Source organism: Trichogramma pretiosum, unplaced genomic scaffold (genome assembly GCF_000599845.2).
Source record: "Trichogramma pretiosum strain Unisexual culture from Peru unplaced genomic scaffold, Tpre_2.0 scaffold5, whole genome shotgun sequence".
NCBI classification, from domain to species: Eukaryota; Metazoa; Arthropoda; class Insecta; order Hymenoptera; family Trichogrammatidae; genus Trichogramma; species Trichogramma pretiosum.
The window spans coordinates 2,444,162-2,463,767 of NW_019641672.1; the positions used below are offsets into that span (position 1 = coordinate 2,444,162).

At 36.9% G+C, this 19,606-nt stretch overlaps 1 protein-coding gene across 1 annotated transcript; it reads right to left on the minus strand.

The window, feature by feature from the left end:
- Positions 1 to 561: 561 nt before the first annotated feature.
- On the minus strand, positions 562 to 1,669 carry LOC106658511 (ankyrin-3-like). The gene is made up of 3 exons (XM_014380512.1): positions 1,368 to 1,669; positions 1,131 to 1,314; positions 562 to 1,008 (listed from the first exon to the last, which is right to left on the minus strand). The coding sequence occupies exons 1-3, from the start codon at positions 1,667 to 1,669 to the stop codon at positions 562 to 564; spliced, it is 933 nt and encodes a 310-aa protein (XP_014235998.1).
- Positions 1,670 to 19,606: the final 17,937 nt, after the last annotated feature.

Here is a 19,606-nt window from a genome sequence, read left to right on the forward strand (position 1 = left end):
TATCGACCACGCGAGGCACGATATTTTCCACGGCCCATCGAAGAGGTGTTCGGCCCAATTTGTCCAAGACGAGCTGGGCCAGCCCAGGAAACATCACTAATAACTCATCTCAACTCGAGACGACTTTGCAAATCACATGCAGTGGTGTGATTCCTTCCTCGTTAACCAAATTTGGATTGCGCCTCTTCTCATCAGTAATTCAATCAAACGTGGATCGATGGCGAATCTATACGAGTGGTATCCCATACAAATTCTATATAAAACCACGTGCAATGGTGTATCACCGTACTTGTCTGCGGCGTCGACTTGAACCTTCAGCTGTCGTTCGTCGCAAATATCGAAGAATAGTTTCGCCAAGCCAAATTGCTATCATCTTCATCGCCTACAATGCGGCAAATTTCATGCAGGAGTCGTACCATCATCGGCGACTAAAGTTGCATTGGCACCTCTTCTCAGTAGCTTTTCGACCACCTTCTTGTTACCCCAACCTCCGGCCTCGTGCAACGGTGCTGTGCCTGTCCCATCCTGAACGTCGACAAGAGCCGTCTGCTGTCGTTCGTCTCAGATCTCGAAGAACAACTCCACCAATCCATCGTCGTAGTCGTTGACATACTCGTTAATGAGGTGCAGAGGAGTCACTCCGACGTTGTTTGCTAAACTTTGACCGGCGCCTCTTCTCAATAGCAATTCGACCAGCTTATTGTTGTGGCATTTTAGAGCCAATTGTAGCGGTGTGTTGCCAGACTTGTCCAGGGCGTCGATTTGAGCCGTCTTCTGTCGTTTGTCCAAGATCTCAAAGATCATCGTCAACAACTCATTGTTCATTAAGTCGCTAATTAGGTGCAGAGAAGTGGATCCATCATTGTTGGCTATATTTAGATCCGCGCCTCTTATCACTAGCAATACGACCAGTTGTCTGTTGTCATGTACGATTGCCTCGTGCAAAGGTGTATTACCTAAGCTGTCCACGGCGTCGACTTGAACTTTCAGCTGTCGTTCGTCGCAAATCTTGAAGAATAGCTCGGCTAGCCCTTGACTGTCATCTTACTTGCTTATGATGTGCAGAGGGGTCCATCCTTTCTCATTGGCTATATTCGGGCAGCGCCTCTTCTCAATAGCAATTCGACCACCTTCGTTGTGTCGTCGTAATTAATTGCCACTGCAAAGTGCAGCGGCGAATCACCTGTATTTTTCACAAGGAGATTGGGATCCTGACCGAGGTCGAGGAATTTTTCGACGACGTCGTCCAAGTCAAACTCGCTAGCCAGATGAAAATGAGTGTATCCAAATTTATCGGTATAATTCACATCGTATCTGTCGTAGATTCTAAAAAGATCTCTGATCACGTTCAATCCGAATAAACCTGCACTGCCGTGACGCGACGAGATATTGGCTTGCCTGCTTCGTCGAGTTTCGGCTCGTCCTTGAAGCCTGTTCGAGCTACAAACTCGATAAATCGTTGGAGTTGAGGAGGATTTTTTGTCACGTTGGTGGCCTCCATGAGAAGCCAGTCAATATCTTCGGCCCGAAAAACGTCTAGGAGATTTGGAAGCTGTACCTTCCAGTCGCTCGTCAAGTGAAAAAGTCGACGGAGAAGATCACGTCGCTCCTTTATTAAATTCCAATCGACCTCGGCTCGCATCCTTTTTAATTTTTCTAATCTGGACATCGTTGGGTGCACTCACACTCGCGACGCTTGTATTGTAAAATATTTTTCAATTTTTTTCACGAAAAAACCACAGGTCACAATCGACGCGATATACCTTAGGTCTTCATGCCGCGAAGTTGTAAAGTGTACTGTCTACGATCGACACTTTGTACTAGACACTAGAGAGAAAAAAAAACACATGGGCGCAGGTTAAATAGGCTATGTGCAGCGACGATTAAAAACTGAAAGTCCAGTGTGGGAGGAGACTCTCGTGTGCGCGTAACGTATGCGTCATTTAGTGAAAATAACACATTGCCGGGTATAGGAGTCGTTCAAACTTCTACAACACAGCAGTGCGATTGGAGTGGACATTCGATTGTTATAGCTTCGAAAACATTAAAAATAAGCCACATTAAAAGCCACATTAAAAATAAGCCCGTCACATATATGTGACAGGCTTGAAAATGAGATTTGGAACCAGATGTCGTAGAAAATTTGGTTTACATAGATGGAAAAAACTACATTGATAATTCACGTGGAAGATTTTTGACAATCAATTGACAGTGGTTTCTATTTAAAATATAAAACGTTACAAAATTGTTTTAATTTATTTTTCGATTACTTATGTCAATCTGCCATACTACGATACTCGGTTAGCTGCCGATGATCAACGGTGGAAGATGAATTCCAAACGATGCGGTGCCACAGGTAGCCGATGTCACGAACACTGGTTGATGTGTCCGATCAGCAGTAAAATCATCGGATTAATCTGCCGACCTGGTTGGTAGTCTCGATGTCACCGACGAACACCCATGTACGTTGCTTATCTGCACTGTACGAATAGGACCACCTTTTTAGAACAGGGACAGGAGAAGAGAGGTTATAATCAGTATTAGTAGAGAGGCACACATCAACCAACTAAACCGAGTCCAAAATATCCATGTGACGTCGCATCAATTGAAATTTCTAAAAATAATTCATCCATAAGTAAGACGAGGTGGTTAAATAAACATTACCGATCCATGAAACACGACCATCATTTATATTCCACATAGCGTAAATAATACGAAAATCAACATACGTAAAAATCATATTCTCTAATGGATTGATGCTAAAAAAGGGAATTTTTCAAATTATAATTTTAAAAAATTCGAGAAGCGCGCGGGGTCAAAACTTTTAATCATATATTATGTGTTTATTTACACTCTTTGCTGTAATCTCAAATCTGTCAAATGCTTGATCGATGAACATTATTGGCCGCTTCAAGTTCTACAAACGTTGCAAAATATACAATTCGATAGCATCGTATCACTGTAAGAAACATCTCGTGAATAATTTGAAACATCCATGCGTATATTAACACTGCCTACAAGCCTCGCACTACTATACGGATAAATATCTTCCAATATGATTTTACAGCAGTTATATATGAAATACCGCACTCAGATCATTTTCAAGCTATGAATGTTTATCGTTCGTTTTCAGGCAGCAATTATGATACTCAAAACATTAAATAAAACATTTTAAACATAAGAATATACATTAAATAACTCACACAAAGCTTGACCGTTACAAAAAATATGCGCACCCATAACCATTCCTGATGTGCGTGTATGAATAGAAAAAGGGTAAAAAAATAACTTTTTGCGGCACTCGTAAAAGCGACATATCCCGCGGCCAACATGATTATTCGATTTGAGCACCGTCCGGTGGTAGGCACGCGGCACAAGGTTTTTTTGCCTCTCAAATATATACACAGTGAATTTGAAAAAAGTACTTTTATAGCGGCTTTGTGAATACGTATGTATGTATCCGAGGCTGATAAGTGAAAAAAGGAATAATGTCTAAAACCATGGCTATAATACAGTTAAAAAATATCATGTTGAAACCCAATTGCGCCATCAGCTTGAATTATGTAATACGCAATTGAACTCCTTAATCGAATCACAGTTATTGTAGACGTGGGATTTGTGCAATGAAAAATAAATATTTGCGAGTAAAGTTACAGTAGTCGTTTATGCGACCAGAATTCAATAATGGTTTTATTCAACAAAAACCTACTTTTCTGCGCTTAAAATTGATGCAGATTTCAAAAAAATATATCAATACAGTCTATTTTCAAACTTTAATATCAAAGCAGAATAGTTTAACGAGATCAAAGTAGATAATTAGTATAAGTACTTATACTTTACATGAAACAATAGATAAATGATATAAGTTGAAGAATAAATAATCAAAGCGCACAAGTTAAGATCGGAATATTGAAAATCTATTACACGCAATGCAATTATACTGCGGTAAGGTACAAAAGGATCATCGTTTCTGAATACTCTGTACGCATGTAAATACAGGGTACATGCGAAAGATTAGTGCACTGCTAAGCAAAATAATTTTATTCAAGAACTCAGAGTATGTACAAAAATAATTCATCGCCTAAGCGGGAAAATCTTCCTTTAACTTGCGAGCAAGCCTTAATACGCAAAGAGGTATACTGCATATATGCTGTTACTTACTTATACGGAGTCGGGGCTAGAACGCCGCATAGCATGCCCATCTCGGGGGCACAAGTGCACAGATGAGGGCATAAATCCGCGTGAGACCTTTGTGGCAGACAAATATATAAAATATTATTCAAGCATTAGTATATATTCCCTTGTAGTATACATTCGTAAAAGATGGCTATGTTGCAACAGAATGGTGACGAATTAGGGTGATCATAAAATTTAACATCAAAAATACTCTACTGAGAAGATTTGAAAGGAGTGTTTTCTTCTTTTCTATTTCTTGCCTGCGGCTGACTTTTTCCCCCATTTTTATAGACAGATGCAATTATATATATGGGCTAAATCGAATCATCTGATTTATCTAAAAAATTAAATTGCACAATTGCAAGGTGTACATTGTCCGAAGAAACTTTCTCAAACTTAAACCCTCTAGCTCCTTTCCTCGTCGATATACGGAAACTCAAAGATGGAATTTCAAAATTAGGAATCAGGAGATCTTGGAGTACCTAAAAATATTTTTTTATTAATTTTATTAATAAAAAAAACTTCGCGTATGCGAAAGTTTCATTTCCCTTATTAAAAAATCTACTATTTATATTATATTAAAATTATGCTCGAAAATCCAGCAAAAGAGGCTCATTCTTGCATGTGTGTGGGACACGCTTTCTACACATTTGAGTCACGAGGTGATGCGACATTACTTGTTAACCAAAAAGTTAACAAAAAAGCTCACAAAAATAGCTGTTTCTCAGTAAAATTTAAAAAATTTTAAAAATGCAATGAAAAAGGGAAAAAGCAATGAAAAAGGGAAAAAGATTCTTTGCTTTTTTTTCGAAAAAAAATATACAATAAAGCAATGATACATCGAAATAGATTAATTTAATTTATGCAGATGGCATTATGTATGCTTGTGTCTGAAAAATATTGAATTTATATTCTACCGTGGAGATTAATGACTACGTTCTGTCAAGTATATGAGTGTGTATACCTTCTCACACCATACGGAAATTTTACAGACATGTTTAATATCCAAGGGATTTTCTTTTCAAAATGTTGAATGTTCCGTATGAATCAAGAACTTTGACGTGGTAGGTTTCCCTCGTAACCCTTACTAGATATTTCATTAGATTGTAGATGATTATAAAACGAAAAATAGCTCGTAAGTTATAAACTTTTGAATGTTGTTCAATTGAAAATGTATATCAATTGACTTCGAAACGATAAAGCGAAATAATTTTGAATACTTAGTATCAAACAAGCAGGCTATTATATCACTCTGAAAGTCCGATGAATTATTATCTACACAAATTGTATTCATGAATCTTGAACGTATTTTTGTATGTATCGAGTGAACCACAGCCGGGTATTGCTCAGGTGAAGGTATTACTAAATAAATCATCTACTCTTCGACTACACTGTTCTCCTCAATTACTGAAGAATCTTCTCCTTGGAGTAAATATACAAATACATAGTCGCAGATTTTTCTGCTTTTCTAAGGATTACGCGAGATAAAATTAACAAAAGATGATTTTAGAGGAACCAAGAGAAGAAATTCATTATGAGTATTTACACGAAAATATAGGGAAATATGAGTAAATGACATTATAGTATCAACAATGCGCTCGAGGCGTTACTGTGTGTATTTAATTGTATCCTTTTCTCCTATGTCGTACCTCTTGATACACATAAAACTCATATATTAGATCAAATTCACTAGTAACGTGCATAGAATAAAGGATTTATCAGGCCACGATGATACTAATAGGTTCAATATTCAATGAAAAAAAATGATCTTCACGCCTCTTGGACAGGCGCTGCTATGATAATTAATTTAAAAGCTTTTTTTTGTTTAAAATTCTGAATATTTCATTTAATTATTAATTGAGAACCCTTTATTTGCATGATTTTTCTCTTTTGCCTCGAGTCCATTTAATCTTATACCATAATTTTACGGGGAAAAGTTTCAATGATTGGTAATTCCTCGATGAATGAATTTCATCGTTCATTGGACGAATCAGTCAAAGAAATTAAATGAATTAGAGATCGAACTACAAAGCGAGAATTTTACATTATTGCAGGATCTTCATTATTTTTAATATCAGAATACACAACTAATTGAATAATCTGCCGTATAATGCTGAAACAATAATTTAGCAATGCAGTATTTAAAAAGAGGGATAGACCAGAGTACCGCGACAAAGGGTCAATTTGCAAGTAGCACCAGAAATCTATATACACAAATTGACCAATGGTCATAGAAAAGGTTGCTGATACGTCACTAGCAGCAGTGCGAACGATAGATCTGCGTGGCGAGATTTTATTTGTATTAATTCATGCGTGTGTGTGCAGATGCGTCGCCCAGAAAGGGCAATTAACTTGCACACTCGATGACAGGCACAGGAGTAACCTTGCGGGCTTTTGACTATTTCTCTCTCTCTCTCTCTCTTCGATGTATATATGCGCTCACACACGCGCGTGACGATATGTACGAGAGATTATACGCATGAGTTAAAAGAGCCGCAGGCGTCTTTCGATAACTTGTGATAATCCAGGCGCCGCCGATCGTTTGCCAGGATATCAACACTATGTTGAAATATCTTCTTTACTTAAGCTTCATCCGCAAGCTCGTGTAATGAAATATCCATTTTTTGCAGTATTATTAAATAAATTTTACGCGTAAGCACTGGAAGAATGAACTGACAAATATGTAGCTTAATTGATTTCACAAATTCTCATCGAATCTGCAGTTCAAGCCTACAATAGTAATTTTTTAAATTGAACAAGAGAATAATTTTTGTTAAAATTTTATCGAAATAATTTTAGCAGGTATTCAAAGTTAAACGAGAAAGTAGAAACAGACAAAATTAACCTACTTATAATCAATTCCAGGGTTGAATTCTCAAACGCTTAAAGTTCTCACTTAATTTTAAATTTAATAAAAATATATTTTCTCTACAAGATGATAACTTCCAACAATCTTTTATTACTTTATTCTCTCTATCTCTACCTCTCTCTTTCTATCTCTCTCATTATTTGCTATTATTTGCCATTCTTATCAGAACAAACGAGTCACTATAAGAAAAGCTTATATTTTTTTTGTAACATGCCACCCAACCTTCCTGTATTTTCGGCAAAGCTCTCAAGCTATACAAATTAAATGAAGCACTCGTCGACACTCATTTTGCGTTTGTTGTATTGCCGCGTACATGGGCAAGACACACTCATCACTATCTTGAGAGGACATAAACATAACATTAAACTTATTGTAAATACTCAGGCAGTTTGTCATTGCCTCTCTCGGCGTTATAAGCACCACCACCATGCAGACCCTTAACCGATATCCTAGCAAGCTATGGTTATAGTCCAATACTTGAAGCCTTTGATGGTCACACGAGGATAAGTTCGCAAGCGTTAATGTTGATGCTTTGTCAGACCTGCTGAACGAGTAAAAGGGTTACTCGCCTACTGCACTCATGCGCGCAATCAGCGCTAAAATGCCTACCGAGTAGCGACCTTTAAATGTCTACGTGCCAATAATACGTCTATACACTTACATTTTCGAGGGATTACTTTATGTATTGCCACATTTTATAGACCATTGGGGAAAATTTTGACTTAACTGAGAAAAAACTGTAGAAGTAATCAAGTACTCAAGGCAGATGCCTGCAAAGGAGTGACTCATCAGAATCAAAATATCAATACTTATAGGCAAGAAGCAGACAAGTTGAGTGTTTTATTTGCAAAGATATTTTCTATAGTTTTGGTTATCAAGTAATAAAAGTGCTATTTCTTTTTTTATCATTTCTAGGTAACAATTTAATTTTTTGTTGTTGTAAATCTATGATGATGGAGTGATGAAAGAGTGTTTAAGGTAGCGAAATGCTAATTTTTCATGTGCGCATACTTGCCGAAAACGTTAAAGTGGTTTTCTCGTTATAAACTCAGCAATAAAAACACTCGATGAAACCTTATGGGTCCGCGTGAGTTGAAACGAAAGGCTAGCAGTAGCTAATTAATTAAATTTTTATCGTGTTTGCGTTTTATTCGCTCGCATCGTAAATTACAGGGCTTCTGTGTACACAAATGTGCCTATACTACTGTTTTTCTAATGAAATTACCTTACACTTTTTACACGCATTTCAATCGAGACTACCGCGTGCATACTTTATTTGGCTAAAAAGAAAATAAAATTTAATATTACGGCATCTTGTTACGGCATTATTTACATCCGTTTGTATGGGTTTAAATACCTAAGAGTACGAATAAACTGATTGAAATTCACATCCTTTGTACATGTAATTTTATTTCGTGCAGTTACGAAGGTTAGTCAATTCAAGGAATGCGTTCGACCAAAGTATAATTTTCAAATTTACTATAAGCAAATGATCGAAAAGAGCGGTATGGTAACAAAAAACATTATAATATTTATAGATGGTTGATTTTACCTGTAGATGGATATCATACGTCCAAAGCGACGGGCTCACTTGTGAGAAAACGCTTTAATAACTTGCTTATTTTTTTTATAAAGAAAGCTATATTTTCTCTTTATTCTATCATGCCTAAAAAGCATCTAAGGCTAAGAATGCAGCTACTAAAACTACTCGAGCTATCTTCTCCGTCAGATCCCAAAAAGTGAATTTATTTATCATATCTATCTACTAATGAAATTTAATCTTATTTTTATTATCACTATTTTTTACAAATACAAAAACGACCGCAAAGTGTAGGTACTTGAAACATCTGTCGAGTTATTTTCAACTTTAGTCAAAATCGGAGATCAGCAGTCAAAATAGCAACTTTTTCAAAGCACGACTTGATCTAGTTAATTTACGCAAACCACGTCTAAAAAGTATTAGTTGAATCATACGTCTTTTTATGATTTTTTTGAAATATAAACAGCCCCCGCTGCATCTTTTTAAAAATCCAATAGAGTTTGATCGAGTAATCTTATCTTATATATTACGCAGTGAAGCTGAAAAAAGTGCTTGGATCTCTAAAATTTCTCATTTCAAAAAAATCTAAAATACTGAAAGAGCGTCAGCAAGAGAGGATAAAGCGCTGGTGTATCTATAAATATTTACAAATTGTAATTTTATTTTAATATTCCGCTTGCAAGCTCATGAAATAGATTCGTAACACATAGACTTTTAAGAAAATTCCCGAAAATTAAGAACTGTGCCGGTCATAGATACTAATATTTTCAAACCCTTCCTCCGAACAAAAGTCGATATTTTTCTCATTATTATATTTCCGATTCGAGCCATAAAAAATCCACCAAATATGCGTAAACGATAATCCCTCTGGGTGGTGTATTCGTCATCGTCGATGCGTGTCCCTTTGACACCAGATGCGCTCGGCGTGGACAAACGCTAAAGTTTGTATTTGTACGAGGGCCAAAACGCTTGCTTTACTTCAACGCGGTCGAGGTTTTCACGAGTGGTAAATAATAGATGCAAGCAATGTATCGCTTGTGTATTCATATTAAAGGGCATTGTAATGGCAAAAAAGACGAACACTCACTCGACGGAGAAAGTGAAGTGGCCACTGGTCGTTTTACCGAATATTTTACCTCTATTCGGGATTAATGGCTTGGACGTACTTTATTTATAGGGTCAGGGTGCGCACGCGAAAAAGAGACGATTCGTTCTGTCTATACATATACATAGACTTCACACTGCCCCCTTCCCCTCCTCCCTCCCCCTTGCTGTCGCCGATATCTACGCTCGCGCGAGAGCTCCGAGTAGTGACCGCTCTGTCGCGAAACTGATGTATGGCTCCGACGACGGAAGTTTAAAAAAAGTAAAACAAGGCGCCAGTCCTACGGCATAAGCTTCCACAGAACTGTCGTAGCCCTAGCTTACATTTTTCGCTGGCGTCTACGCGTGCATTATCGGTACTGTTCGAATTCAGCGACGGTTTATTTTTGACACTTTTTTGTAAAATGCAATAGTCAAGCCTAGACTTTACCCACAATCTAAGGTTTTCAAGTTGTTTTTTTATTTTTCTAAGTACAAAAAAAATAATGAAGCTACTCTATCCATTACTGACTTTATTGTCAAGTCAAATAATATCCCAAAAAATTTTTTTAATTATTTGGAATAATTTTTTTTTTAATTTTGTAATTTGCATTGATATTTTCAAAGCACTGCGAATACTTTTTACTGAAAGCCACGAGCATCCGTCTTCATTTTTAACATCCCCTTATAGCCGTATCTTATCTCCGCATCAGTTTTTTCCTAACAGACTGACAGTTCAGTCTTAGCAAAACAGAAACATCAGCAAAAGCGCTGTTGTAGGGATGTGTTTTATTCCGATGGTGTATCCAATTCTCATCCCCCTTGGGAAATTTAAAATCTTGAATTCGATGTTCTAGCGGTGGCAGCAGCCGCAGCAGTGAGTAGCTACTATCTTCTTGCTGCTCGCTTTTCTCGGCTATAGGAGCATAAAAAGAAAAGTTGCCTGAAAGTTTTCGGACAGTGAAAGATTGCCATGAGCTCTTATCAATGGTTGGCGATAATACGCGCTTATTACTGTGCAAACGACCGAAGATCAGAGGTCCTTCTATGTAGATGTACACGAGCCTAATCAGATGCTTGTTGACCTGTTCGTTGCTTCTTTCAGTATGTAAGTTCCCATTTATTCGTGAATTTCAAGGGACTAAGAGATTTTTGCAAGCAATATCGAGAATATTATTTAAAGGAATTTCATATTTTATTGGGAACTCAAGATTTATCATCTATGGATTTCAAATCATATTCAACGCCTGAATTTGACGAAAGCTTAAAAGCCAACGTAGACGGCAATTTCGAGGCAAAATTAAATATGTCCTTCCGCTCCTCACAAAAGATTCACTCAATCGTCGAACAAGTTTCGATTGAGTTGCAGCGGAGTGAACACGGCTGGTCACACCGGACACAATACAAAGCCACGATGGTCCTGTGAAACATGGCCATAGGTTTGCCAGGAGTGACGTAATAACATATCGAAGATATAAGGGCATAGGCGCAGTATTACCTAGGCATGTATCGAAAGACCTGTCCGACACAGAACACAATGTATCCATGTCCCTAAAAGACGCGCCCGAGGCTTATGCTGTGTGTAAAGTCGTGTTGCAGTCGTCGGCACCCTCGAATAAAATTGATAACCTTACGAAACACATACGTACGTACGAATCGCAACTTAGAGAGCATATAGAGATAGAGAGAGAGAGAGGAAAAGAGAAAGCTGCCCTCGAGGCGCACAGGCAAACGCTCGACACGCGTGCGTGCCGTCGACAATAATCTTGCTGTAAACATCTTCTAACGACATATTTACTCGCACGACCGAGTCAATTCTCCCGATTCGGTGAGTCCTTTCAATTTTCCACGCTCTCCCGTACCACGAATGCAAAAGCGTGTGTAGTAGTAATAAAAAAAAAAAAGAAAAAGACCGAGGCGCCAGTGCAGCCGGGGGCTCTTTTAAATTGGCGACTTCTCGGTCAACAATCGACTCTTCTGCCGTCTTCTTATTTTACGTTCAGTAGCACAGCCCCATTGGAAACGGGACACCCCACGGTTATACGTATGTACAACGCTGGCTATATAATGGCCGCGGGTCCAAAGGCGCGCGAGACTGATACCGCGCCAAGGCATTGGCTCACCACTGCACGAGAAAAAGAAAGTTTGAAAAGGAACGACCCTTGGATGTACCGATGTACATAATGTTCTAGATACAAGTTCAGAATCTTCAAAGAAAAACTCGAGTCAAGATACAACCCCATACTTCATTGGATCTACACGTATACGTATACCGATCCTTTTTTTTTCTCTACAGCTCCAACGTCTTGGGTTGCCTTTGCTCCAACTTTTTAAGGAACATCTTTATAACGAAACCCGAAAAAAAGCTTGTCGTATCGGTGGTGTCTCCTCTTTTCTTCGAAATACATTAAAAAGTATTATGTAAAAAATATCGGTTTTGACGCTGTTTACTAAAAAATTCTTTCATTTTGTAAGCAATAGTATTTACACATCTTACAGTAATATACTTATGAATAAAATGCATTGAATTTACAGAATGTTACTTCATAATTGTATAAATAATCAAAAATTATTTACAAGTGGAAAACAGTATAGTTTGACTTCTTAATCAAAGCTTTCACCATACTGATAAACATTAAAATGCAAACGGCCCTCAGAAGCGGCTACCGGACAGAATCGTTTTTTTTTTTGAGGTGACGACTTAAAATAGTGATGGAATGTGGTGTGTTGAATAAATAAATCACGCCAATACTCTCTCACCTGAAGATGTGCCGTCCATTAAAAAGAAACCTTTTGGTTTCAACTTTTTTTAACTTTACGTCTGCGAGAAGCTAATTTGTGGTCCACCGCGAAGGGCTACCGTTCGGGTAGAAACTCGGACTACCTTTATAAAACGATTCACCGACACCACAGCTGCCAGCGTGTTATTAAAGGCCAAGCCAGCTTTATAATTAGTCACTAACAATTCCGACGTTCTTTTCCATGTGCTATAATATGGCTTTCGTCTCTGCACTAAAGGGCTTTTGTTTCCTCGACAATTATACTTTTCGAGTACTTTATTGTCAAAAGAAAATTGTTTTTAGTATATTTTGGGTATAAAGTAATAGATACAATGCTCTGATACGAATTTCAGATAAATTATTTAAATTACTCAATTTTCATTTTTCGAGTGAAATCTACTGTAATTCACAACAATAATTCATTTCTTCCAAGTCTCTTGGGTCAAACAGTAGCCAGAGCGTGATTATGCGCTGCTTTTCTTATTCTTTCTATGATTTACGACCAGATGAATAAATTAGAACTTTATAAGGCCTACACTTAAGAGATTTAAGAAAATTTCTTTTTTAATCTCATAGTAGCAAAATGTAGTCAAGCAAAGAATATACAAAATAAAAATGACGTGATGCAAAGTGAATTTTCGTTCAAGATCCATAAAAAAATTGAAAATATAATCGTCACCGTAAATACGCCATGCAACCAAGGAATGTTTCACTAATATTTATGCGGAACAGATTGGTTATGAAAACGCTGTGCTTCTAGTTTTTTTTTATTTAACTTATTTTTTAACGTGAAATAAATTTACATTGAGAAGCTTGCTCAATAAAATTGCTGAAATTGCGAGGGTCTGACTTTGTTATTATGGACACTGACAAGGAGACCACCTTCGGTGCGGTTGACCAATTCTAACCAAAATTTTTTGTGGCTTCCTAGTACCTAATCATGAAGCCCAGGATGCTTAGTTTGATCTTATGCGCCCCATAAATCAATTTTATAAAATGTTGACTGTAATTATAAACGTTAAATGAGGAATAAAGAATTAATTTGATTTCTTACTTACTAATCCTTTACTATCTAAGTATTACTAACTAATACTTTACTTACTAATTCACTCACAAAACCTTTCACCCATCATGATAACTATAAACTTGTTTCTTAATTTTTGACATCAATAATAGACTAATATACTTAATAATATACTAAAATATTTGCATGGCATGATGTATAATTGATACAATTTTATAGATTGACATTGAAGGTCTCATCACAATATAACTAGTAACTACAATAGTGTATGAGTTCAGTTTATTCATTATTCCTTATTGATACTTATTGTTTTCGTAACATTTTTTGCTATTTTGTGACTTCGATACTTGAATAGTTGAAGGTAAGCTCATGCAGTATTGCTAACAAAAGAGAGATTACTTGAAACATTATTAAATACATGTTCGAATAGTTTTGTAAGTTTAAATGCGATTTTTAAACATTTTTAATTCTTTTCATCAATTAAATATGAACAATTAATTGTTTTCATAAAAATGACTTATAGGACGCATGGGATCAAACTAAGCATACTGGACTTCATGATTAGGTACCAGGAAGCCACGAGAAAATTCTGGTAAGAATTGGTAATCCGCACCTGGGGTGGTCTCCTTGTCATTCGGTAATTCTAAAATGTCTCCCAGAATTATTTATTTTTCCATACCATTCATTGTAATTGAACTTGAAATAATAAAATGTAATAATTAAAAATGCTATTAATTTAACATTTTTGAACATTATAGACAATTTTGGCAGTACTAGCTAGTATTATATTAATCGTATACATAACTTTAAATTTAAAAAATTCACTGTATTCTACCTCCACTAACTTTTTTTGAAATTTTTCAAATACACTTACTCACGCTTACATCGCATGCATCGAAGAATATGCTTTTGTGATCGTCCTTTCTCGACCCCTTTTCACTGCATTTTTTATCGATGTAATTCCAAGCGCGTACTCGGGCTTCACGGTTTTCCTCTCGTTCGTCGTTGCATGCGACAATTCACGCCTCGCAGGCGAGAAAGTAAAGCACGAAATTGCAAAACTTGCACAGGATTTGTGTAAAAAGAAAAAAGGAACAGAAATGGTGTAACGCAGGGTGTCCTGTGTGAGGCTTTGTAACGCGGTGATTAATAATTTTGTTGGAAACGTATGTATGCATCACACTGGAAACTTTATATCACTAGCATTGATGCCACGCATGTTGTTCTTTTATTTTTAGAACGATTCAAAAAATGCTGTTTTTTGCAGTGTAAAATCTTTCTTTGGCTTTGAAATAATTACGTCACGTCGACGAATATTTACCTTTGTTCAATTTTTCTGACAACATCGACAAACCGCATTTGAGTAATGAAATTTAAGGCAACGTGTAAAGTTTTTAGAAGCATCTATAGAACAGATGAAATATCTTCAAAGACATTTGTCACGTACTTGAAAAATAGAAAGCTTTAATTAAGCTGAGAAAAACTCCTGTTTCGAGTTTAAATTTAAAAATAGCAATTTAAAAAATTATCGATAGAACGTAATTATCAATTATTCAATAACTTTCTGTAAAAATCATTTTCGTGCGGAATGTGGTATGCACAGTTCGTTTGCGCGTTGAACGAACAATCGCTTATTACTCAAGAAATATTTAATTCATTTTTTCAATTGATTTTCCATGCATTTCATTATGGGTGCTGAAATTCAAGCACTCATTTGAAAAAGTCATTTTTATCAATAACCTTGAGACGCGCGAACGTGAAAATTGGGCATTATTTATAATTTTTGACGCGCAAACGATGTACAGACCTATAACTGGAAAAAGGTTTTTTTTATTTCTGGGGACTAATTTCACTAACCTGAACGTAATTAATATATTTTTGATAAATTTATGCATATTATGCGTTGAAGAGTGCATTTGTAATCACCAATCGTTTGCACTTTTCACGAACAATCGATTAGTTGCTCTCACGGTGTCCAAAATATAATAAAAATTAAAAATATTGCATCTTTTCTTCTGGGTACAGAAATTTCAGCACCCATTTTGAAAATTCACTTTTCCATGGAAAATTTTCGCGTAAACGTGAGAAATGTTAGTTTTATAAAACTCTTCACTCGCAAATGAATGATATTAATTATAATTGTGTAAGTGAACTTTTTCAAAATCCGGGTGCTAACTTTATGGACCTTATATAAATCGAAATAGTTAAAACATTTTTTTTAATAACAATAAAATATGTACACACTGCACTTGATTGCATAAAAGAAAACTTTCAACTAATTGTAAGCTCAAAAATCACAATTATATTACTTTTTTTATTATACTTTATATTGTGATTTGATTGACTTACCACGCGATTCAGACGAGAGTTTTTCATCAATTTTGATCTGTGCGGTCTCAAAATTGTTGAAAAAGTACCTTCTTTCACTTGAGTGAAGCAGAATTTGAAAAATATTTTTCGTATCTCTTCCAAGGGCTTAATTATGTAATTTAGCGTTTATAAATTTAACTGTACAAAATATTTCTAAATTCTATTAACTTTGTCAAAGCCTTGCAAATTTACTTCTTAGACAATTTGGAATAATTGAGTAGTTTTTCGTAGGTAATTAGTTTTCTTAAGTCGTATGCAACATCAAGTGGTTCCTAAGGCATTGTTTAAAAAGCTCCATTACTTATATTTGAATATCGGTAGGGATTAATTTTTATTTTTAGATTGACTTGTATTTGATACCTCTAAGTATCGATCGATCGGAACACCACTACGACCCTTGGAGCATTGACTTGATTATAATGATATTAATTTATCGCTTGTGCAACATTGGCATGCTCGATTACATGCATGCAAAATCGATCCGAGAAAGACATTAGCACGAGATTAATTTATCGAGAAACATCTCATTAGCATTTTCATTCATATATGAGCATCCGTTAGATATGCAGCGACAATCGACGATTTAAATCAACGGAAGCCATTAGGACCTCGAATTTATTGCACTTCACACTTTTCAAAATGCCTATCCATTAGGACAGAGAAGAGAGACAGAGAGTTAAAAAATGAGCGAAAAATAAGCTTTAATCCTCCTCTCGTTTTCAATGTCCAGTGAAGAAAGAAAACAAAATCGCTTGTAAACCCAACGTGCAGGACGCAATATGAATAGTATAGTGAAATTCTCCCCTTGTATGCGTCGTCAGTTAAATAAACATCCTCCCCTGTCATATTTGATGGCGTAAAAAATCCTCACACACGTTTAATTTATAATATCATAAGTTTTATTGTGTCATACTTAAAGAGCTAACATTGTAGCGCGAAGACTCGAGCTCGACGAAACGGCAAAGGTGTACGCAATTAATGGGACTTGAAGAAGCCACGTTTTGAACGCAGCACAGTACATCAATCTATGTTAGTGCTATAAAAGCTTAACTTCAAACGTCAGCAGTGAATAATTTCAAGTGTTATAAGTGTGTTGCATTTAGCATATTGATGTACCGAAAAAGCAAGGCTATTTTTGGTGTATACTCGTTCAAAATCTGTGCCGCGACGTATAGCTTTTAAAATTAATACCATTTAATAAAGCATCAAAGTACATATCATTGTGGTAATTTGAGGTTGAAAAACAGCCTACTCGTTTACGCATCGTTGAAGAATGCCATCGCATAGCGGCAGTGGCAGCCCGTATACAGGCTGCATTATTATATGAGTGCGATTTAACGCGCGCGCGCGCGCGCACGCCCAACGTCGATCGTTACTTCTTCTTCTGGCTGCGTGCATACAGCGAAGAAATTCTTTTGAGCTTATATTAACGCGCGCGCGAGAGAGACAGAACGAGGCAGAGAGAGAGAGAGAAAGAGGTGCATAATATTTCTTTATGAGCTCCTGCGCAACTTACGATCGAGAAATGAAAAAAAGAAGAAAACTTTTCGGACGATGGTTCGAACAAAGGTGAAGATGATGTGCAAAAGCGAACGAGACTCTAATGGATGCAGAAGTGGGTCCGCTACGAGTTCGCGCAGTATACCATGACCCTGCAGTGTAACGGCGGCCGCGTATATATGAGCTGATTTATATCTCTCGTTTCTTCGAACGGCACGCGCCTTTGAGTGCGTGGCTCGTCTATACGTCGTTTTGACCCCTGAGAGCTTTACTCCTATAGCACCTTAACGCTTACATGTATAAGCAGTATGTTCAAAGCTCCTCCATTGCACTGAGTAATATATTCGCCTTCTGACCGACCTAATGTGATGCTTTTATTGCCCGCGCTAGATGATGTCGTTCTAAACTTCCAAAAGAAACGTTTATCTTCCATGCAAAGTATCACAGCTTGATACGCTAAAGTCCAGTAGAATCCGATAAAAATAATCAATAAAAATATTTACAACTGACACTCGAGCTCGCGCCCATCTCTTTTTATCCGCCCTATATATACATGCAGCGCGACTTGCTGAATACTTTCGTTTGAATTTACAATCGAGTAGCAGGAATGTTATCACCGACTGTCGCAAGTACGCATTTTTTCAATTCAATCGACGATACAGATACACATGCCGACGTGCGCATATTCACTCTCGCGCGATAAAATAAAAGTATCCGCGCTCGCACTCCGAGACAGTTTTGCACGGTAATCGGGCCGATTACGCGCGCCGCTATTTCTCACTCTTCACCCTATCTTTTTTTCTCCCCTTTCTTCGATACGCCCGCCGCGAGCACGCATAGCCTCACTCCCACAAGTTCAATTACAAAACATATAAGCTTGGCTGCCTACGATATTGGTTACTTCAGGGCCGATTTTATTCGCGTTTAAACGAGCTGTATGCAGAATCGAGAGCATTTCAAATTAAAGTCCCTTGGTTAAAGTGAGAGAAAAAGACCTCCGCCAAAAAGAAACAATTTATATAAAAGAGAACTGGCACACGTACTTCTCAAGTATCTAAATGAAATCGTTGGAATGTTTATAAGAGGACATTGTCATTTAGCACGTGCAAATTGTTCAGAAGGTATTTTGTACAGCTTTGAATGTTTGATACAAGCATGTTCGTCCAGCCAAATATACATATTTTTTAAATTATTGTAAGGTGAAAATAAAGTAACTTACAAAGTTTTTTATATCACAATAAAATTGTTAAAGCTTTCATTTTTTAAAAAGCTCAATAAGTTAAAATTTTTTTAAACTTACTTTTTATACTAAATTCTCTCTAAAGTCAGAAAAATTAAGCCATTCCCAAATATGTGTCGCTGAGAGATTTTACCTTAGTAAAAAATTTTTCGTCTAATTCCATGCCAAAAAAATAGTTATTGACACTAAAATAGCATAATGACACAAAAAAGAAAATACCCCGAGAAAAACCCCCAATTGCCAAGCATTATCACTGCAAGCTAAAAAACCAACAAAGACAAGACCACATCAAGCAGAAAAATAGTCGCAATTTTTCCTTTTATCGCGATCTGTCGTCAACAGAGTACTGGAAGAGAAAAAGAGAGAGAGAAGAAGACAATCACGAATATCAAAAATGAATAAAAAAAGACCAGCGGGCTGCTTTTTGATACTTTCCATTCAAACAACTCTCTTTCTAAGAGAAAGCAGTTTCTTTCCCCTACAAGACAAAACGACCCAATAATTCATAAGATAATCTCTGGTCCCGAAACCCTTGCCCTGTTTACCAAGAAAAATAGAGAGCGTGTCGAACGACAAAAAAATACAGCATATATGAAGCGCTAGAATAATCGACGAAGGACACTATATCCTTTGAATAAAAAGTCGATAATCGCTTGCCATTTGCATGATTTCTTTATTTTTCTATCCACTGTCCAGTGAGTCCGGTTGTACAAAGGATTGACTAAGCAGCGTCGTGCGACGTCGCTACCGAGTACACGTTTGCGTAAAAAATTGCGCAACATCCGTGAATACATACATGTATGTATAATCACTGAGAGAAGAAGAGGAACAAGAGTTCAGACAAAAATATCTATATACGGGGACGCGCAGATAGGAAAGTAAGACCGGTAATGTCATGGCATTGATGGATACCCTCGGCAGAGGTCTCGCTCCGGACGAATGGCTAGATTATGCGCTCGGCATAAATACGCAATATTCAGCGCTGTTCGCCAGCGTACGAGTATACTTGCATATTGCCGCACAG